Raw genomic sequence first — 20,089 nt, 5'->3', positions numbered from 1 at the left:
GGTTTCTTCCTATCTAATCTTTCAATGTCCCTCATAGTTTTGTATACCTCAATCATGTCCCCCCCCTCAGCCTTCTCTGCTCTAAGGAAAACAACCCTAGCCTATCCAGTCTCTCTTCATAGCTGAAATGCTCCAGCCCAGGCAACATCCTGGTGAATCTCCTCTGCACCCTCTCCAGTGCAATTACATCCTTCCTATAGTGTGGCGACCAGAACTGTACACAGTACTCCAGCTGTGGCCTAACTAACGTTTTATACAGCTCCATCATAACCTCCCTGCTCTTATATTCTATGCCTCGGCTAATAAAGGCAAGTATCCCATATGCCTTCCTAACCACCTTATCTACCTGTGCTGCTGCCTTCAGTGATCTATGGACAAGTACACCAAGGTCCCTCTGACCTTCTGTACTTCCTAGGATCCTACCATCCATTGTATATTCCCTTGCCTTGTCAGTCCTCCCAAAATGCATCACCTCACACTTCTCAGGATTAAATTCCATTTGCCACTGCTCCGCCCATCTTACCAGCCCATCTATATCATCCTGCAACCTAAGGCTTTCCTCCTCACAATTTACGACACCAGCAATTTTCGTGTCATCTGCGAACTTACTGATTATACCTCCTACATTCACACCTAATATAGTGATAGTGCAGAAATTCAATAGAAAGACATGGAAGTATGTTTCCTGGTATTAGCATCAGCTCACTTGGAAAAATAAACTAACAACACAATTCTGCAGTTAATCCACTATTGATATGCTGTCACACTTTCTTACTCTCCCAAACATAGATGCTGGAAATGGATGGATAGAACAGGGAAAGCAGCAAAAAATTACAAATATGGAGATTTATTTATTTTAAAAGATGTTGTGACTAAATGAATGTTAAATATATTTGCCTAAAAATGCTAGGATTCCCTGGTGGCTTAGTGAGGTAAGATGTGACCTGGTGTGAAACGCAGCCTGCAGAGACATAAGGTGCCAGGTTTTATCTCAGTCTATGCTGAATTGGCAGACCATAGTCACTGCAGCAATTATCCTGAGAAATTCCAGGTTAAAAAGGGGGAATAAATCAGCCAGAATTGTTCCTTCTGATTGATAGACAACAAGGGAGTTTGGCAATGCTACTTTAATGCAAGAAGTCTAAGGAATAAGGCAGATGAGCTGAGAGCACAGATTGACACATGGGAGTATGATATTATAGCTATTAATGAGGCATGGCTGAAAGAAGGGCAGGAATGGCAGCTCAATATTCCTGGTTACAGGGTTTTCAGGTGAGATAGAGAGAGGGATCAAAAAGGAGGGGGGTCGTAATATTGATTAAAGAAGCAATTAAAGCTGTGAGGAGGAATGATATGGTAGAAGGATCATTAAATGAGGCTAAGTGGGTTGAACCAAAGAACAAAGAAGGGGCAACTGCACATCTTGGAGTGTACTATAGACCCCCAAATAGTCAGAAGGAGATAGAAGAGCAAAAATGTGGGAAAATCTCTGAGAAGTGCAAAAATAATAGGGCAGTTACAGTGGGGGATTTCAACTACTCTAATACTAACTGGGATAGAATTACTGTGAAAGGCACAGAGTGAGCAAAATTCTTAAAATGCATGAAGGAGAAATTTTTGGCCAGTGTGTAGCAAGAGAGGGGGCAGTTCTGGACTTAATTTAGGAATGAAGCTGGGCAGGTGGAAGGGGTATCATTTGGGGAGCACTTGTGGAAGTGATCATAATTCAGTTCAATTTAGGGTAATTATGGAAAAGGATATAGACCAGGAATAACAATTCTCAATCAAGGAAAAGCTAATTTTATTAACGTGAGATGTGATTAGCTAAAGTGGACTGGAAACAGCTACTTCAAGGTAAATCAGTGCCAGATCAGTGGGAGGCATTCAAGGAAGAGACAGTGACGGTTCAGAGCAAGTATGTTCCCTTAAAGAAAAAGGGTGGGGCTAACAAATCCAGAGCCTTCTGGATGTCAAGGTGCTTAAAGGAGAGGATAAAGAAAAAATGGGAAGCTTATGACAGATGCCATGAGCTCAATACTGCGGAAAACCACGAGGGGTATAAAAATGTACGGGTGAAATTAAAAAGGAAATTAGAAAAGCAAAGAGAGGGCATGAAAAAATATTGGCAAATAAAATCAAAGAAAACCCAAAGATTTTTTTTTATAAATTCATAGTGAGCAAGGGGATAACTGAGGAAAGAGTAGGGCCTATTCAGGACCATAAAGGTAACCTGTGTGTGAAGGCAGAGGATATTGGTATGGTTCTTAATGAATACATTGCATCTGTTTTCACAAAAGAGAGAGATGATACAGGCATTGCAATCAGAGAGGAGGAGTGTGAAATATTAGATGAAATTAACATAGTGAGAGAAGAAGTATTAAGGGGTTTAAACCCCCAGGCTCGGATTAAATGTATCCTAGGCTGTTAAGGGAAGCAAGAGAAGAAAAAAAAGAGGCTCTGACCATCATTTTCCAATCCTTTCTGGCTACAGGTAAGGTGCTAGAGGAAACAAGGGTTGATGAGGATAGTGCATTGGATGTAGTCTATATGGATTTTAGCAAGGATTTTAATAAGGTCCCACATGGCAGACTGGTCATGAAAGGATCCAAGGCAAAGTGACAAGTTGGATCTAAAATTGGCTCAGAGACAGGAAGCAAAGGGTCAAAGCCAATGGGTCTTTTTGTGACTGGAAGGCTGTTTCCAATGGCATTCCACAGGGCTCAGTACCGAGTCCCTTGATTTCCGTGGTATATATCAATGATTTGGACTTGAATGTGGGGGTTATGATTCAGAAGTTTGCAGACAATACAAAAATTGGCCATGTGGTTGACAATGTAGAAGAAAGCTGTAGACTGCAGGAAGAAAACAATAGACTAGTCAGGTGGGCGGAACAGTAGCAAATAGAGTTCAATCTGGAGAAATGTGAGATAATGCATTTGGGAAGGCTAACAATTCAAGGGAATACTCACTAAGGATAGGATATTGAGAAGTGTGGAGGAACAGAAGGACTTTGTAGTGCATGAAAATAGATCCCTGAAGGTGGCTGGATAGGCTGATAAGGTGGTCAAGAAGGCATACGGGATACTTGCCTTTATTAGCCAAGGTATAGAATATTAGAGTTGGAAGGTTATACTGGAACTGTATAAAACACTAGTTAGGCCACAGCTGGATTATTGCATAAAGACGTGATTACACTAGTGGGTACAGAGGAGATTTACCAGGATATTGCCTGGACTAGAGAATTTTAGTTATGAGGAAAGATTGGATAGGCTAGAGTTGTTTTCTTTGGAACAGAGGAGGCTGAGGGGAGATCTCATTGAAGTGTATAAAAGTCTGAGGGGTCTAAACAGCATGGATAGGAAGGCCCTATTCCCCTTGGCTGAGGTGTCCGTAACAAGGGGGCATAGATTTAGGGTAAGAGGTAGGAGGTTTAGAGGGGATTTGAGGAGATGTTTTTTTACCCAGAGGGTGGTGGGGATCAGGAACTCACTACCTGAAAGAATGGTAGAGGCAGAAACCCTCATAACATTTAAAAAGTACTTGAATATGCACCTGAAGTACTGTAACCTACAAGGCGACAGACCAAGAACTGGAAAGTGGGATTAGGCTGTATGGTTACTTGTCAGCAGGCGTGGACACGATGGACTGAATGGCCTCCTTTCGTACTGTAAATTTCTATGATTGCTATCTAGCAACTCCTGCTGGAAAATGTGTGTGGATGATGAGTGAGAACAGAATTGAGTTCGGCTATGTTGCCCCTGCAGTTGAACAGCCTACCAATACTCACTCTCTGTACTGACAAAGTTACACATAAAGACTGGCCACATTGTACGGGTGAGCACCACAACAAATGTTAGAACCTTCAGGAAAGAAGGAAAGAAAAATAAGAAAAAAATTGGAACAATAAAGTCATTGTGAGTTTCATAGAACACATAGTGATTCCATCATCCAGCAGCCCTTGCAAAGAACGGTGTTCGCAGGGATTGCATTTGGGAAATCTTGGGTGCACAGCCTGTGATTTCCTGAAATGCCCTCCCTCCAAATGCCCTCCTCCCTTGAGAGAACTGAATAGCGGAAGCATCCCCAATAAGAACAACGCACCAAGATGTCAAGCACGCCCCTATTTATATACACTTACATAATGTTGCTTTTGTACACAATACAGGGCATTAGAGCAGGAATACTTAAAGAATTAAAATTGCCCAAAATACACTGGGCTGAATTTTCCTGGCCCCATAATGGCAAGCTTGGAGGTGGGGGGGCCAGGAAAATAAGGGGAGCCGCACTGAACAGCTCCCCAATGCATTCCTGCTGCCAGAGAACTTTCCCAGGGGCTGGCTGGGAATCAGATCAGTTGCCCGGTCCATGAAGGCACTTGTTAATGCCCCAATTAGGGGCAATTTTGCAGCCTTGGCAGCATTTTGCCACTAATGGAGTGGGCCCCGCCGCGTACAGAGGCCACCAGCTCAATGGAGGTGGCCTCCCTGCAGTAGGCTGCAGTGTCATCAGAGTCAGAGGCTCCATGCTCCATTGATGGGGCCACAATCATGAAAGGCCACAATTGCTCTGAACCTGGTCCATCCCTATGGACCTGTTGGCCTAGATTTTGTTTTTTTCTGCACCGCTGTGCAGCCCTGTGTGGGTGCCTCCATGTTGAGGTGCCCTCATGGTCCCCAACCTGCCTCAGCAGCACCCACCCATCCCAGTGGGGTTGCCAAGGCTCCAAAGCTGCCAGCCCTCTGATTGGGCCTGCAGCATCAAGAGCCCACCTGTCGTCCTTAATATGACAGCGAGCGCAGAGGCAAGCAATTAAGAGGCCACCTCCCTGAAGATTGCACAACCAGTCTCGGTGCCGGCATGTGCGGATTCGGAATCTGCAATTGGTCCTGACAGGTCCTGACACAGGGGTCCCAAAGCTCATGGCAAAATCCAGCCCATTGTGTTTTGTATTGGTTTTTGTTTTGTATTGTAGCATTTTAACTGAACTCTTGTGTCAGTGAACAAGAGCAGACATAAATCACAATGGTACAGTTACACTTTCTCAATAAACTGAGTACATCACAAGTTAGCATACTAATCCACACAGGTCACAATGATTAATTGCTGTTTTGCAATCCCATAATGCATTAGTGCCTAAATAATCAGAAAAAGTAATTTTTTTCCATTATTCATCTTCCTCTCTGGAATGACCACTTTTTAAAATATTCTTTAATAACATTTGCACATATATTTCTGGAAATTGTTGCATCTATCCAAATCTTGCAAGGTCAACAGATAATTTGCAGCTTGCTTAGGCTGGAGATTAGTGCATACTAAAGGATTGAGATGATTTGTTTGGCTGCATCTCAAGGGTTCATTTGGATTGTGTGTGAAAGGGCTCCTGCCTACATTAATCAATCTTCATACTGGTTTACATTTCTGCTGAAGGCTCATGTCCTGCTTCTGGGAGGAAGTCTGGATGAAGTGTGGCATTAAAAGAAATTACTGGCAAAATTATTTTTAGTTACTTTTTTGGTGCATAATGACAATCTTAAATTTTCTTTGCTACTACATTCTTATTTCTCAGCATAGTGTTCTTTAACCCAAACATTTACCAAATGAACACTTAGGCCAGAATTTAATGGCCTCTACCAGGCCTGGAAGCCACGCTGCTATTTTGCGTGGCTCAGGCCCTTAATTGGATTCAGTCAGGGCTTCTGCCCCTCTGAGGCAGGAAGTCCCACCTCCAAGAGCTGCCAGCCAATCAGAGGGCCAGCAGCTCTTCAGTCCCAGCAGCGCCACCAGGAGTGGTGGCTACTGCTGTGACTGCACCCAGCAAGAAGAGGATCATGGATGTCAGCCTCCAAAAAGGTAAGTGGGTGTCGGGCCTCACGGGGGACAGTTGGCTAGATGCCAGCGGTGGGGGGTGGGGAAGCCACAGTGTAGGGCACAGGGGTTCTTTTAGTGGGGCAGATCCATGCTACAGGGTACCCCATCAGGAGGGCCACTGCTCTACCCCCCCAGCCCACAAAGTGGCTGCCAGGTGTTACTGGGCGGCCACCTCAGGTGCCGACGTGCCTGTAAACTACCAGCAGCGGTGGTGGGAAGAGGCCTTTAAGTGGCAATTAATTGTCCACTTAAGGGCCTCAATTGGCCTAAGGGCGGGTGGGCTGTTTGCCAGCTCCCCCACCACTGTTAAAATAGCAGTGGAGGTGGGTAGGCAACGGCCAAGGCAACCTCACCTCCCTACGATTTTACGCTCCTTGCCCACTCCCAGGATTGGGGGTGGCGGGGGAGTGAGGGTGTTAAATTCTGGCCTTCATTCAATAAGAAGCCCAAGATACTCACAATTTGTAGTAATTTCACAAATTATTGATTAATCTATATATACAGAAAGAAAACTGAACATCTTTGAGGAATGATCCCTTTGAGAGCTCTGTACTAATCCACTAAGTCAGATTGTTCCATCAGACATGACTAAAACATCATATGGTTAATTTATCACCATAATTCAAAATTAAATATCTTTGCTGAATGTTTGAAAGTCCTTCGGAAAATGTAGCAATTGTGCAGGCAAATGGATGTCATCTGGAGCAAATACTGTTGGATTGCTTTGGCCACTACTGTTTACAGTGAAACGATGAAGGGTCACTGACCCGAAACGTTAACTCTGCTTCTCTTTCCACAGATGCTGCCAGACCTGCTGAGTGGTTCCAGCATTTCTTGTTTTTATATACTGAAGACCTGCTAGTTGGCCATGAAGGGTACAAATACCCCTTTAAAGAATTGGTTGTTGGAAGCCTGAAGAAAGATGAAGCATAAAGAAAATGTGATCCCATGTTAATTAGAAGGCTACCCAAGCACACAATTTACTCTGTTTCCCCAAGGGATCTCTTAAAGCATTTGTTTTAAATAGGTTTTCGGTGTTTAAAGCTCTGATGCTCAAGTCACATTATGAGGAGGTCTATTAATTTAAAACACTTCTTGGGTCTTAATTAGCGGTGTGTCCTCTTTGTCTGCATATGCTCAGTACGTTAGATGATGGTCGTTCACATTGAGCAGACGGCGCGAGGAGTAGACTTCATGCCTCCACACCCAGAGGCCTGGTACAGTGTGTACTGGACGTCACATTATTGATCCCACTCTATAATACACTAAAATGTACATACCAATTGCTCTACTGATTAAATTAGGGGAACAGTGAGACATTCTACAAGATTAGAGTGGGAAAAAAATCTTCCTCGGGTAGTAAGAGATGGGTGGGACCTGTTAGGGACAAAGAGGGTGATATATGCCTAGAGGCGCAGGGCAAAGGCTAGACTACTTAATGAGTACTTTGTATTGGTGTTTACTAAGGAAAAGGATGCTGATAAAATATTGTTAGAAGTGGATGGGGAAAAAATTGATAACCAGGATGTACTGGAAAGGTCGGCTATGCTTAAATTGGATAAGTTGCCTGGTCTAGATGACTTGTATCCCAGGTTGCTAAAGGAAGTGGGAGTGGAGATAGTGGAGGGGCGTCATAATCTTCCAATCTTCCCCAGATATAAGGGAGGTGCCAGAGGATTAGAGAGTGGCAAATATGACACCCTTAATCAAGAAAAGGTGTAAGGACATTCCTAATAACTACAGGCTGGTCAGTTTAACGTCAGTGGTCAGTAAGATTTTAGAAACAATAATCAGGGGAAAAATCAACGGGCACTTGGAGAGGTTTGAGTTAATTAAGGAGAGCCAACACGGATTTGTAAAAGGCAGATTGTGCTTGACTAGTCTAAATGAATTTTTTGATGAAGTAACAGAGGAGGTTGATGAAGGGAAAGCAATGGCTATTGTCTATATGGATTTTAAGAAAGTGTTTAACAACGTACCACATAAAAGGCTGGTTAACAAAACTGAGGCTCGTGGAATAGGAGGGTCAGTGTCAGCTTGGATAAAAAATTGGCTTGAGGACAGAAAAAAGTGAGTCATGGTAAATGGTTATTTTTCAAACTGGAGGATGGTAGACAGTGGTGTTCCCCAAGGGTCAGTGCTAGGACCACTGCTTTTTCTCCTATATATAAATTACTTTGATATTGGAATGCAGAGTATAATTTAAAAATTTGCTGATGATATCAAATGTTGGATTTGTGGCAGATAGTAAGGATGATACCAATCGACTGCAACAGGATATATATAGGCTAGCAGAATGGGCAGACAAGTGGCAGATGGAATTTAACACAGAGACATGTGAGATGATGCATTTTGGCAAAAGGTACAGCGAGAGGCAATATCGACTTAATGGCACAATCCTAAAGAGTGTACAGGGACAGAAGGACCTGGGGGTTCATGTGCATAGATCTTTGAATGTGGCAGGAAATATTGAGAGTAGTTGGTAAAGCATATGGGACGTTGGGCTTCATAAATAGAGGTATTGAGTACAAAAGCAGGAAATTTATGCTGATCCCTTAATAAAGCTCTGGTTAGGGCACACTGGAGTATTGTGTCCATTTCTCGTCACCATACGTTAAAAGGATGTGAGGGTCCTTGAGAGGATGCAGAGGAGATTTACCCGAATGGATCCAGGGATCAGGGATTTTAGCTACAAGGTTAAGTTGGAGAAGCTGGGATTGTTTTCCTTGGAGCAAAGGAGATTGAGGGGAGATTTGATAGCGGTGTGCAAGATTTTGGCAAGTTTAGATAAGGTAGACAAAGAAAAGTTGTTCCCATTAGCTAACGGTACAAGGACTAGGGCACACAAATTTAAGGTTTTGGGAAAGACATGCAGGGGAATGTGACGAAGAACTTTTTTTCCACAGCGAGTGGTAATGACCTGGAACTCACTGCTACAAGGGTTGTGGAAGTGGAGATGATGAATGATTTCAAAATGAAATTGGATGGGCCCTTGAGGGAAATAAACTTGCAGGGCTGTGGGGGAATGGGACTGACTGGATTGCTCTACAGCGAGCTGGCATGGACTTGTTGGGCTGAATGGCCTCCATTTGTGCTGTAATGACTCTATGACTGATTAGTATTATGCACTTATCTGACTTTCTAAATTATGTAAAGATACACAAGTGCACACAACTGATGCCAAAAGACACAATACAATCTATTTTTATGGTCCCTCTGGGCTTATGTGCACCTCCGGGCTATATCCAGTTATATATATATATATAGATGACATGGTTCAACAGCCAGAGCCATACTTAGCTTTGTAAGAACACCAAAATTATCAATGAGAAAAATCAGACCCTGATTTGCACATACAAACAAAATCCAGCACAATGTCTTCATTTCCTTAACTCCTGCAAAAACACAGGACAAGTACCATGGTGGGCAATGCAACTGTGCATGGTGTTGTGGGGTTGCTGGACATGGACTTGTGCCCGCAACCTCCAGTTTTTGAGTTCCTAATTCTTGCATGTCACGGTAGGTGATGGTGTGTTTCTAGACGGAGGTGGAGGTAGTCAGGAGCAACAGGTCAGTAATAGCAGCCATTATTGCATTAGTTCAGGGAAATATTAGTGGAAGCCTGAATTAATATTTTGAGCATAATAGTTAAATACAAAATCCTAATCCCTGCATTCATTAATACACGAAAAGAAGTTGATCATGTTCCACCTTTACAAATCTAACTATTTCTGCGTTAGTTAAAGTTTTGGTAATTTTTTGTTGTTGACTGGACTGCTCCACAAAGAATATAGGCCCGATTTTAACTCTGTAAAAGTGAGTGGGTTTTGAATGAGTTAAAATCTCACCCTGTGGGTTAATTGCTGATTTGTATCAACAGAAACTTAGACCTTAGACCTCAGACTTTAGTGACACACCCCAGCCCACCCTAATGGGTGGGAGGAAGGTCAGGTGAGGGGGTTAAAATATCAGGATCAGGCAACCCAACCCCAATCATTCCCAGCACTTTTAAATTTTAAAGTGCAGGAATCAGGGCATGGATGAGGCTTCCGAAAAATACAGGCAGGGGCCTAATTAACAGAACAGGGGCGGCCAGAGCTGTTGCATTCCCAGCTGCTGAACAAAAGTGGACACTGCCAGTTGCCCCTGGCAAGTAGTTACTTTAGCATCCCGCCAGGTTGCTCAAGGAAGCCTTCGGCCAACACCAGTCCCGACCTCCAACCTCCCCGCAACCCTCGTGATAGCAGGCTTCTCTCTGCAGGTCTCCCCCACCACCCAATTGCCAGTCTTCCCCCCCACCTTCCACCCCCACTCCTGATTGCTGGGGACCATCCCCGACTGCAGCCTCCTGTCACTAGTGTCTCCTTCCACCCACCAGCTGACTGTCCATGATCTATTCATCTATTCTGATCCTAACTTGTGCACAAAGCTTGCACAAGCAATTTTAGAAACATACGAAGGATGCCCAAAGTATATTACTCTTTTCCCATGAGGTATTTTAAAATTTGAGATAGTCAATTCTGACTGGCGCAGGGATCACAGAACCACTCTATTGATTTGCCCCTGTGCCGTGATCCTGCCAACTACTGCAGGCCCACTGGTGCAAATGTACCAAGGTTGGTTCTGATCTTCTTCCTCTATCAGCAGTGACAAAGATGGACTGGTCCCTGCCTCACACAGGTACCTCTCTGCCGAAGTCTCTGAAACCTTTCTTCTACTTTTTGAAGTCCACAGATGTTGCACAGAAAGGGAAAGCAGATAAATGCTGGCAAGAGAAATGCTGGCCATAATTTTACCAGTACTCTGTGGGTCCTGCCACCAGGACCAAATACAAGCCCGAGCCCATGCAGGCGAACTGCAGGGCCGTGGAGGGGATTTGACTGCTGGTGGCCAATTAAGAGGCCGTCGCTGGGATCACCATCCAATTAAAGAGGGCTGGCAGCTCTACAGCCCCAGCAGCAACACTAGTAGAGGTGACTGATGCTGAGGCTGCAAGGGGAAGGAGAGGAGCCTCCATAGTGAGACGTCCTCGCAGGTACGTGGAAAATGTTTTAATGTGTTGGGGCCAGCAGGCAGGCCCAGGTGATCAGAGGGGTGAAGCCCCCAGCAGCGGCATCAGGGTTGTGGGGGCAGCCATTGCCACCGGTGGGCCCCTCTGTGGGCCATGGAGCCTCCGGAAAGGAAGGCACGACCCCGCGCCCCCTGAGAAGCCCCTTAGAGGCCCCCTCAGTGTAACTGGTGGATTCACCATGTGGTGGGGGGCTGTTCTGAGGCTCGTAAAGTCCCGGCAGGGAGATAAATTTGCCATCAATAGGCCAATTAATTACCTTAATTGCCACCCACCTCTGATAGGTGGGCAGCCAAGCTGCTGCTCTTCCTGCCTTTGATAATATCCTGTGGTGGCGGGAACATGTTGAACTTCTCTCCTGATGCCTTCTGCTGTCATTTTACCACCCCTCCCACCTCCCAGCCCATCTCCAGAAGGCTGGTAAAATTCAGCCCGCTGTCATTATTTCTCAATTCTGGATAGCTTGTAGCTTCCATTGCAGCTGACTTGTTCACTGGGTTGGCTGGCAATATTTCGGGAGTGAACGGATGCAGGTTTTGTACCAAAACGAAAACATGTTAGCTGACTCAGTGCTTCTCTTCAGAAGATCCAAAATAGCAAAGATGTTGATGTGCCATGTCCAAGCCACATGCCTCTAGAGCTTCTGCTGGTCCTGATTGGTTTTGAAAGCAACTGAATCCTCATTTCCTTTTTCTTGTGTTTGTTTTCTTTTGGAGAATAGCAAGCGTGACTTATTGGGGATCAATAGAATTCACCATTGGCATATCATTCTCCAGGTCATCCAATACTTCTAGAGCTTTATTGACATAAATGTGGAACAGAAGTGAGCTAAAGCAAATATCTGATTTCAACTTCAGCTTTTTTAAACTGCCTGGTCCTGAAGTGATGAAAAGCCCTTTTCCCTGATTGGACAAAATCCACTCATCAGGGATCAATGCTTTTGCACCATTACTAGCCTTAACCATTACTAATCCTCCAGTCCCAATCCCAAAGGAATAGTGGGAAAGGAGTGGGAAGGTGAAAAAATGAGGGAGAAGGATATGGGGAAGGTGAAGGATTGGGAATAGGGAAGATGAGAGAAAGAGGGAGAGTGTAGATGGAAAGAGGGGAAGAAAAAGATTGGGAGATGATGGGGAGTGAGGGAAGAGTTTAAATTCCATGTATGGAAAGGGATTGCATGTTGTTTAAGGAAGATACATTTTACATAATCCTATGTGGCCCCAGACTGGTTTTGGTACACACATCCGGTACCAGTTCCTCAAGCTTGGACATTCCTCCTTTACAGTAAATATGGGCCATACTGCTGAAGTAATTGTGTCAAATGATGGCAAATGACAGCTTGGCATTATATTCTTAACAAATTATCTGACTAAGTGTTTCACTGTAATCACAGTGGGATTAGTGTAACCAGTAATTACTTCTATCACAGAGGAAATCTCAAAATGTCACAAGACACAATTATATTCTTTTAGTCTGAAAACTGTAATAAGCTTTCTCTCCTACCTTACTTTATTCACTTTAGGAAAGTGCAGTAAGTATAACATAATAACTCCAAGAAAAATGCAAAACATTGTATCATTTTTGAATATCCCATGGGAAATGCACTGTCTATCTGCAAGTCCAAACATAAAATCATTGTTTGATTACCAGAACTGCAAAATATATATTTTAGAACAGTTACAATTCAAAAATAATTTCTGTAGTGTATTGTCAGTTGATCAGTACTATAGACATTGATAAAACTGATTATGTATGGTAACATTTTCTTTCACAACACCAAGACAATCAGTATCTCAAAACATTATCACAGTAAGAACATTCATGCATCCTTTATCATTCTACATTTGTGTTCGTTCATTTCACATATTTTCTCATATTAATTCACTGCCAGCCCTAATTTCTACTGTTGGCAGCATAATTTAGCCAGAAATTACACTATAGGGATATTAATGTCAAAATATCTCAAATCTCCTGTAAAGTCTTCTATTAAAAATTGTCATGCAGTGATCTTCCCCACAGCTATATGGCCTGGTGCAATTTTAAGTCATAAAGATCAGGATGTTTCCAGGTTTCTCACTCATCTATGCTGAGTTAGCACAGCATGATACAGTCAGTTTCAGTATCCATGTGCTAGGGAAGACAGAAAAAAACAGGCTGAGTTCCACTCCAGTTGTCTATTCGGTGACCTTTGCTGCAGTGTGAGTTTGAGATAGGATTGGATTACGTTGTGCAGCTTTTAAAAAACATATATATTCACAGGATGTGGGCGCTACTGGCAAGGCCAGTATTTATTGTCCATCTCTATACAACTGAGTGGCTTGCTTGGCCATTTCAGAAAGCTGTTAAGACTCAACCACATTGCTGTGGATAAGGATGGCAGATTTCCTTCCCCAAAGGACATGAGTGAACCAGATGGGTTTTTACAACAATCCAGTAGTTTAATCATCACCATTACTCATACTATTTTTTCTAAATTCCTGATTTATTTAATTAACTGAATTTAATTCCCCAGCTGCCACGGTGGGATTATGAACTCATAGATCTAGATCATTAGTCCAGGCCTCTGGATTACTTGTCCAGTAACATACCCACTATGCTACTGTACCCAATGTTCAATGTGTAACAATTCTGTTACTTTAGGAAAGTGCAGCCAGTGGAAAGCATGGTCCTCCTGCTGTCAACTGTGCTCATAAACAGAAATGGCCCAATCTTTGTAATTCTGATGCTAGCAGACACTCACTTTGTTATGGTTCTTGCAAATTGCGGCCACCTTCTTTAGCAAGTCATCAGGTCTAGGGGACTTGTCAGCTCCTTTAGTCCCATTATGTTCCTTGTACTTTTTCTCTAATGTTTGTGATTGTTTTAAGTTCCTCCTTCCCTTTTGCCTCTTGATTTTCTATTATTCTTGGGATGATTTTTTTGTTGTCTTCTATTGTGAAGACAGATACAAAATACTTGTTCAAAGTCTCTGCCATTTCCTTGTTTCCCATTATTAAATCCTCAGTCTCATCCTTTTTAAATATTTGTAGAAGCTTTTACTTGCTGTTTTTATATTTCTTGCTAGGCTTCTCTCATACTCTAATTTCTCCCTCTTTATTTTGTTTTGTCCTCCTCTGCTGGTTTCTAAAATTTTCACAATCTTCTGGCCTACCACTAATCTTTGCAGCATTGTATGCCTTTTTTCAATTTGATACCATCATTAATTTCCTTAGGTAGCCACAGATGGTGCATGCTTCTCAGAGTCTTTCTTTCTCAATAGAATATATCTTTGTTGAGAATTAAATGTCTGCCACTGCTTCTCTACTATCTTACCTTCTAACTTACTTCCTCAGTCCACTTTAGCCAACTCTGTCTTCATACCCTTGCAATTGCCTTTATTTAAGTTTAAGACACAAGTTTCAGACCCAAATTTCTTACCTTCAAACTGAACGTGAAATTCTATCGTGTTAAGATCACTCTTGCCTGGAGGATCCTTTACTATGATGTAATTTATTAATCCTGTCTCATTCCACATTACCAGGCCTAAAATAGCTTGCACCTGGGTTGGTGCCAGAATGTATTGTTATAAGAAACTGACCCCAATGCACTCTATGAACTCATCTTCTAGGCTACCTTTGCCAATTTGATTAGTCCAATCTATATGAAAATTAAAATCGCCCGCGATTATTGCAGTATCTTTCCTACAAGCCCCCATTATTTCTTGATTTATACTCAGTTCTACAGTATAGCTACTGTTAGGGGGCCAATAAACTACTCCACCAGTGATTTCTTTCCTTTGCTATTTCTTATCTCCACCCAAACTGATTCCATATTGTGATCTTCTGAGCTAAGATCATTTCTCATTACTGTTCTGATCTCAACCTTTATTATCAGAGCTACCACACCTCCTTTTCCTTTCTTCCTATCCTTCCAAAATGTCAAATACCCTTGAATATTTAGTTCCCAGCCTTGGTCACCTTGCAACCATGTCTCTGTAATTTGCTATCATATCATACCCATTTATTTGGAAATCTACCCATTCGGATTGTCACATAAATGTCAATTTAGGCATCCAGCATTTCTCCTGGAAACAGGCAGAGGCCTAATTGAAACATTCAAATAGGGGTCAACTGGAAAGGCTCCTCTCACTTGAAAAGCTTTCCCATAGATCCTGTCATGTAGAACACTTGGCTGAGGAGCAGAAATGATGGCAAGGCAACAGCCCTTATAGATTGCCATTAAAAAGCAAGTTGTGATGGTGACAGAAGGGTTGACTAATTGTTCACAATGGTGCAGCAGAGGCATGTGGGCAGTATTGCTACTTTTAATTCTAAAGGGCTGGAAAACCTGCTAGAGTGGATTTATCAAAGGAGGGTGGTCTTATTTGAGGCCAAATGCCACACTCAATTAAAATCACAGGTGCAAGCTGCTGAAGGGAGATCACAAACTGAGTCAATCCAATCCCTCCTATCTGGTTCCAATTAAGGATTACGTTTGCTGGCATTAGAAACGAGGTAAAGATAACTGTACTCCTCAGTTGCACTTGTACGGAAATGATTAATCAGACTGTATGATGTTAATTTCTCTTTATATTAACTTTTAGCTTTTGCCTGTTAAGTGAGTTTTTATTCAAAGAATAAAAGTGTAATCATAAGATGGATTGACTTTACTTTGGATTAATATTCATTTATTATAGGAGGCAGTGAAAAGCAATGGTTGATTTAGACAGTAAATCTAATTACAAGACATTCCAGTCAGAGAGCTTTAGATGCTAAGTTATTGCAAAGGCAAGGAACAGGCAGAGAAGCTTTCTTTGTTCACTCAAGCTTGAAAGATAAAGGTAAAAGCAAAATACTGCAGATGCTGGAAATCTGAAATAAAAACAAGAAATGCTGGAACCACTCAGCAGGTCTGGTAGCATCTGTGGAAAGAGAAGCAGAGTTAACGTTTCGGGTCAGTGACCCTTCTTCGGAACTAGTAAATAAAAAACTAGCAATTTGCTAGTTCCGAAGAAGGGTCACTGACCCGAAACGTTAACTCTGCTTCTCTTTCCACAGATGCTGCCAGACCTGCTGAGTGGTTCCAGCATTTCTTGTTTTTATTATTGGAAGATAAAGGACCTGCTTGAGAATGTTAGGACGTGTAACAAGTTAAGGAGTTATGGATCCATTTGCTGCAAATACAGGACAATAAATCAGTATTGAATGATAACTATATACCAGGTAATGCTATGGGACATGCAAATTGTCACCTAGCAGGATTGGAAAAAGGGTATAAAGAGTGGGTGTTAGAACAGATACCTTGGAATTCGAAGGTCTGTCCAACTAAGTACAACAAGCTCAAATCTTGTAATGTGTTTTGAATTTCCCAGCTAAAACTTGCATGTTTTTGTCATAAGTGCTGCTGTATGTTTTATTATTGTCAATAATGGTTATTTCTGTATGCTTAATAAATCTGTGAATGTCTACATTCACTGTTGTGAATTCTATTATTTTGAGAGAGAACACCCATCTTCTAACATGCTCATGTTTCTTTGTTCCACCCATCAACCATGGCACAAACCTAAGTTGGAAGCTGCCGCACCCTCTGTGAGATATAATTTAAGACATCGTCTTTTGCACAAGTCTTTAGTTGCACAGCACACTTTTCTCAGAAATAAAAGTGGCAACTGATAAACAGGAAAATTATGTTTAGGTGTCCAGGTCAAGATGCCCAACTGCTGTTAAAAGCTTTCTCAGTGGGGTCATCAACTATGGATGCAAAGGATAGTGCTGTAGTGCTATGAGCCATCCATTCAGCATTTATTCACTTTCAAATAATATGGTAATATGGACTGCTGCAAAATGAAGATATCATGGCTGTTTCTTGGATAACAGTGAATGCCATGCATGGTGATATTTCATAATCACATACTACCTGAATGGCAGGTAAAACCCTTTTTTGTTCATGAAAAGCACTGATGATAACACTGGCAGCATCTATAATATCCAATAAAACTCAGCCACCTAAAACCAATGCATGAAGTAGGCAGCTGTATGCCTTGCCCACTTTTCCTTTCCCCAAGAATGTGATGAAGCCATCCCCTTGTAAACCTAATACTTGTCACTTGTTTCCACCCTCCATAAGATTAAACTTAACCTAAATCTGCTGCCCACATCCTAACTTGCACCAAGTCCCATTCATCTATCACCTCTGTGCTCACTTACTTACACAGGCTCTGGATTGAGCCATGTCTCAATTTTAAAATGTTCAGCCTGGTTTTCAAATCCCTCCATGGCCTCGCCCCTCCCTAGCTGTGTAACCTTCCCCAGCCCCACAATCCTCTGAAATTTCTGTGCTCCTCCAGTTTCAGCCTCTTGCAAACCCCCAATTTTAATTGTTCCACTGTTGCCAGCCATACTTCAACTCCATAGGCACTAAGCTCTGGAATTCCCTCACTAAACCTCTCTGCATCTCTAACTCACTTTCCTCCTTTAACACACTCCTTAAAACCTAATTCTTTTGCCAAGCTTTTGGTCATCTGCCCTAATATCTCCTTAATTGACTCTGTGTCAAATTTTGTTCGATAATGCTGCTGTGAAGCACCTTGGGATATTTTACTACATTAAAGACACTTTATAAATGCAAGTTTTTTTTGTTTCTTACAGCTCTGCATTGCCAAATGACTGATATTGCAGATATTCCCTGTGCTGGATTGCAAGGATTGCTTCCTGATATGGTAATCTCCCCTACTATGTAAGGAGCCCTGATTCAAATGTTGTTTACAGGTTATCTTGGTGCAATAGTTCAAACCTGCTTGTACTTTTTTACTTGAGATCGCTCTTTGTTCTTTTCCATGGCTAACCTCTCTTGTGAAATAGAGGCAGCAACAACTGCTCTCTCCTCATATGTCCATGTAGGTGTGTCAAGTTGTGTAAATATAGATCTCAGGAAGGCAACAGGTACAGACAAAACACATAGGGCTTTGTTGCACCTGGATTTGTTGGCCTCTCGTGAACTCATCCCCTGTATATGAATTATGCAGCACTATCAAAAGCCCAAAAGAATTTCCATGATCATCACTTTGTATGGCACTTGTTTCAAATTTTGGATCTGCACTAGATAATCTGCTGGTTCATTTTCAGTCGCCTCTCCTATCAGCAGATCTCCAATAGTGAATGTAAATCTATTTCATAATGCTCTTTATATCATAGAAACAAAAATATGGCACAGTATCCCCCTTAGCAGATTAAATACACACTAACCGAGTTTGAAGTGCAATCAACTTGTCAGTGAGTTGCATTTGCTAACAAAAATCAGCACAAAATGGGTCTTCTTCACTCAGTACTGCATTCTCCTCTTTCCCCTGCTCCCCCACTGTCCCTCCCCTCTCTCACCCCCAAGTCTCCCCTCTGAATCCCCACTGCTCCATTTCTACCTGAGCTGAGTCACCTCATAGTCGTCCAGCCTCTGTAGAACTGTAACCCAGTAAGAGTCACCACCAACATAATGTTACATATATTACGGTGTCTATTTTCAGTATTTCTTGAGCTTATTACTATATTGGGCTATCTAATTAAACTTCATGCAGTAGCTAATCTTGCTCTGTGTTTCATCAATTTAGGGAGAATCACACAAAATGAACACCACCTACCCAAATCTGTAACTTGACCCTTTTATCGTTTCTATAAACAGTCTTCACTTTGAAGTCAATGCCAACTGTGCTGACGAAGGCTGATGTGAATGTATCATCTGCGTATCTGAAGAGGAAAGATGTCTTTCCCACGCTGCTGTTTCCAATAATGAGAAGTTTGAACATGTAATCAAAGTTCTGATCAGATGCATCCTTTTGTCTATATCGGGAATCTGTTGCAGAAGCCATCTAAAAAATGCAGATGGAATAAAACCTGTGATAAAACTGAAAAACAGGCACTCTGAAATAAAACCATGAAGCAATGAACAAGAAGGTATCACATATTAGGAGGTTTTACCACAATAGCAATCATTTAGCATGAGGTGATAGAGGAGTAACTACCCTGAGCCTTATGCACGTGTCAAAGATCCCTTTGTAACTTTTCTACATTAGAACAGTAACTAGATTTCAAAAAGTACTTCCTTGGCTATAAACACCCTGAGGTCTTGAAAGGGGCTGTCCAGCTGCAAGTCTTTCTTCCTATTTAATAAGTACTAGCCTGAAAGTGAACAATACTGCTAGAAACTTCCCCTCATACCTCAGGTCTTCCATGTTTTTTCTGGTGCTTTAAATCATTGTACTGTACACCTTGTGGAATCCTATTATTTCAAGTCAGTGGGGAAATGCTCAGCTGATGTCAGCAAGGGTCCGCTTGCTAATTTCCTATACTGAACCTGAAAGGATCTGAATCCTTTGTTAATCCTTCATGCGAACCCAAGATGTCAATTATTCCCCATTCCCACTTTAGGTGAATATGGCTGCTTTAGGGACTAACCTTCTGACCTGAATAAATAACATTCTGTGAATTTTTTAAATAGGCCATTATAACAATTAACATGTTCTTATTAAAGAATGTGTTTATCAGAAGAACCATACAACTGGAATATTACAATTCAAAAAGGTCAATTCAGTTACTATTCATTTTAATTAGGGGACAGCCAAGCTAGATTAATGTACTCTCTTCTTGCTCGATCTTTTTACTATCTTTTTCTTATTCATTTCTCTTTCATGTCGTTGAAATCAAGAGAAATGCTGGGAATTATTGGCATTTGCAGGCATATAATTGTAATTCTAAGGCATGAGGGTGAGTTTGCAATCTCATATGTGGACTGCCTTCTGAATCTGGAAGTCTTGGTAGGCCTTTGCTTTCAAATTTTCCTTCTCTCTAGGGAAGCTACTTGGAATCAGCAAATGGAAGAGTGCAGATGTGATCCTGCACCCAACCACTCTGTATAATGCTCAAAAGCGAGATGCGCTGCACAATGTCAGTTTTAAAAGGCTTCATTCAGTACAATTAGATTAAGTTACAGTAGTTCCTGCTGAAGGAAATATTAATTGACATTATCTCTAACACAATTACTTGCGAGAGATGTGCCTGTCTTGGCTTAATAAGATCTCTCATTAGATCTCATAAAAAGCACTCCAACTATTCCCTTGCGTTCTTCTGCATCGAGCAGTTCTTAAAAAGTACTGTGCCGAGAAATAGGTAGAATATTTGTGAT

At 42.0% G+C, this 20,089-nt stretch overlaps 1 protein-coding gene across 1 annotated transcript in view; it reads right to left on the bottom strand.

Annotated features, from left to right (window-relative positions):
• The window catches only part of LOC137372825 (ras-related protein Rab-3B), a 179,072-nt gene extending 160,296 nt beyond the window's left edge, over positions 1-18,776 (bottom strand). The window contains exon 1 of the mRNA XM_068037136.1: positions 18,549-18,776. Coding sequence (XP_067893237.1) covers positions 18,549-18,776 — 228 coding nt within the window. The remainder of the gene's footprint in view (positions 1-18,548) is intronic.
• Between the last annotated feature and the right edge of the window lie 1,313 nt (positions 18,777-20,089).

This window comes from Heterodontus francisci, chromosome 8, assembly GCF_036365525.1.
Source record: "Heterodontus francisci isolate sHetFra1 chromosome 8, sHetFra1.hap1, whole genome shotgun sequence".
Classification (NCBI taxonomy): domain Eukaryota; kingdom Metazoa; phylum Chordata; class Chondrichthyes; order Heterodontiformes; family Heterodontidae; genus Heterodontus; species Heterodontus francisci.
This window is presented reverse-complemented; position numbering and strand designations above follow the sequence as displayed.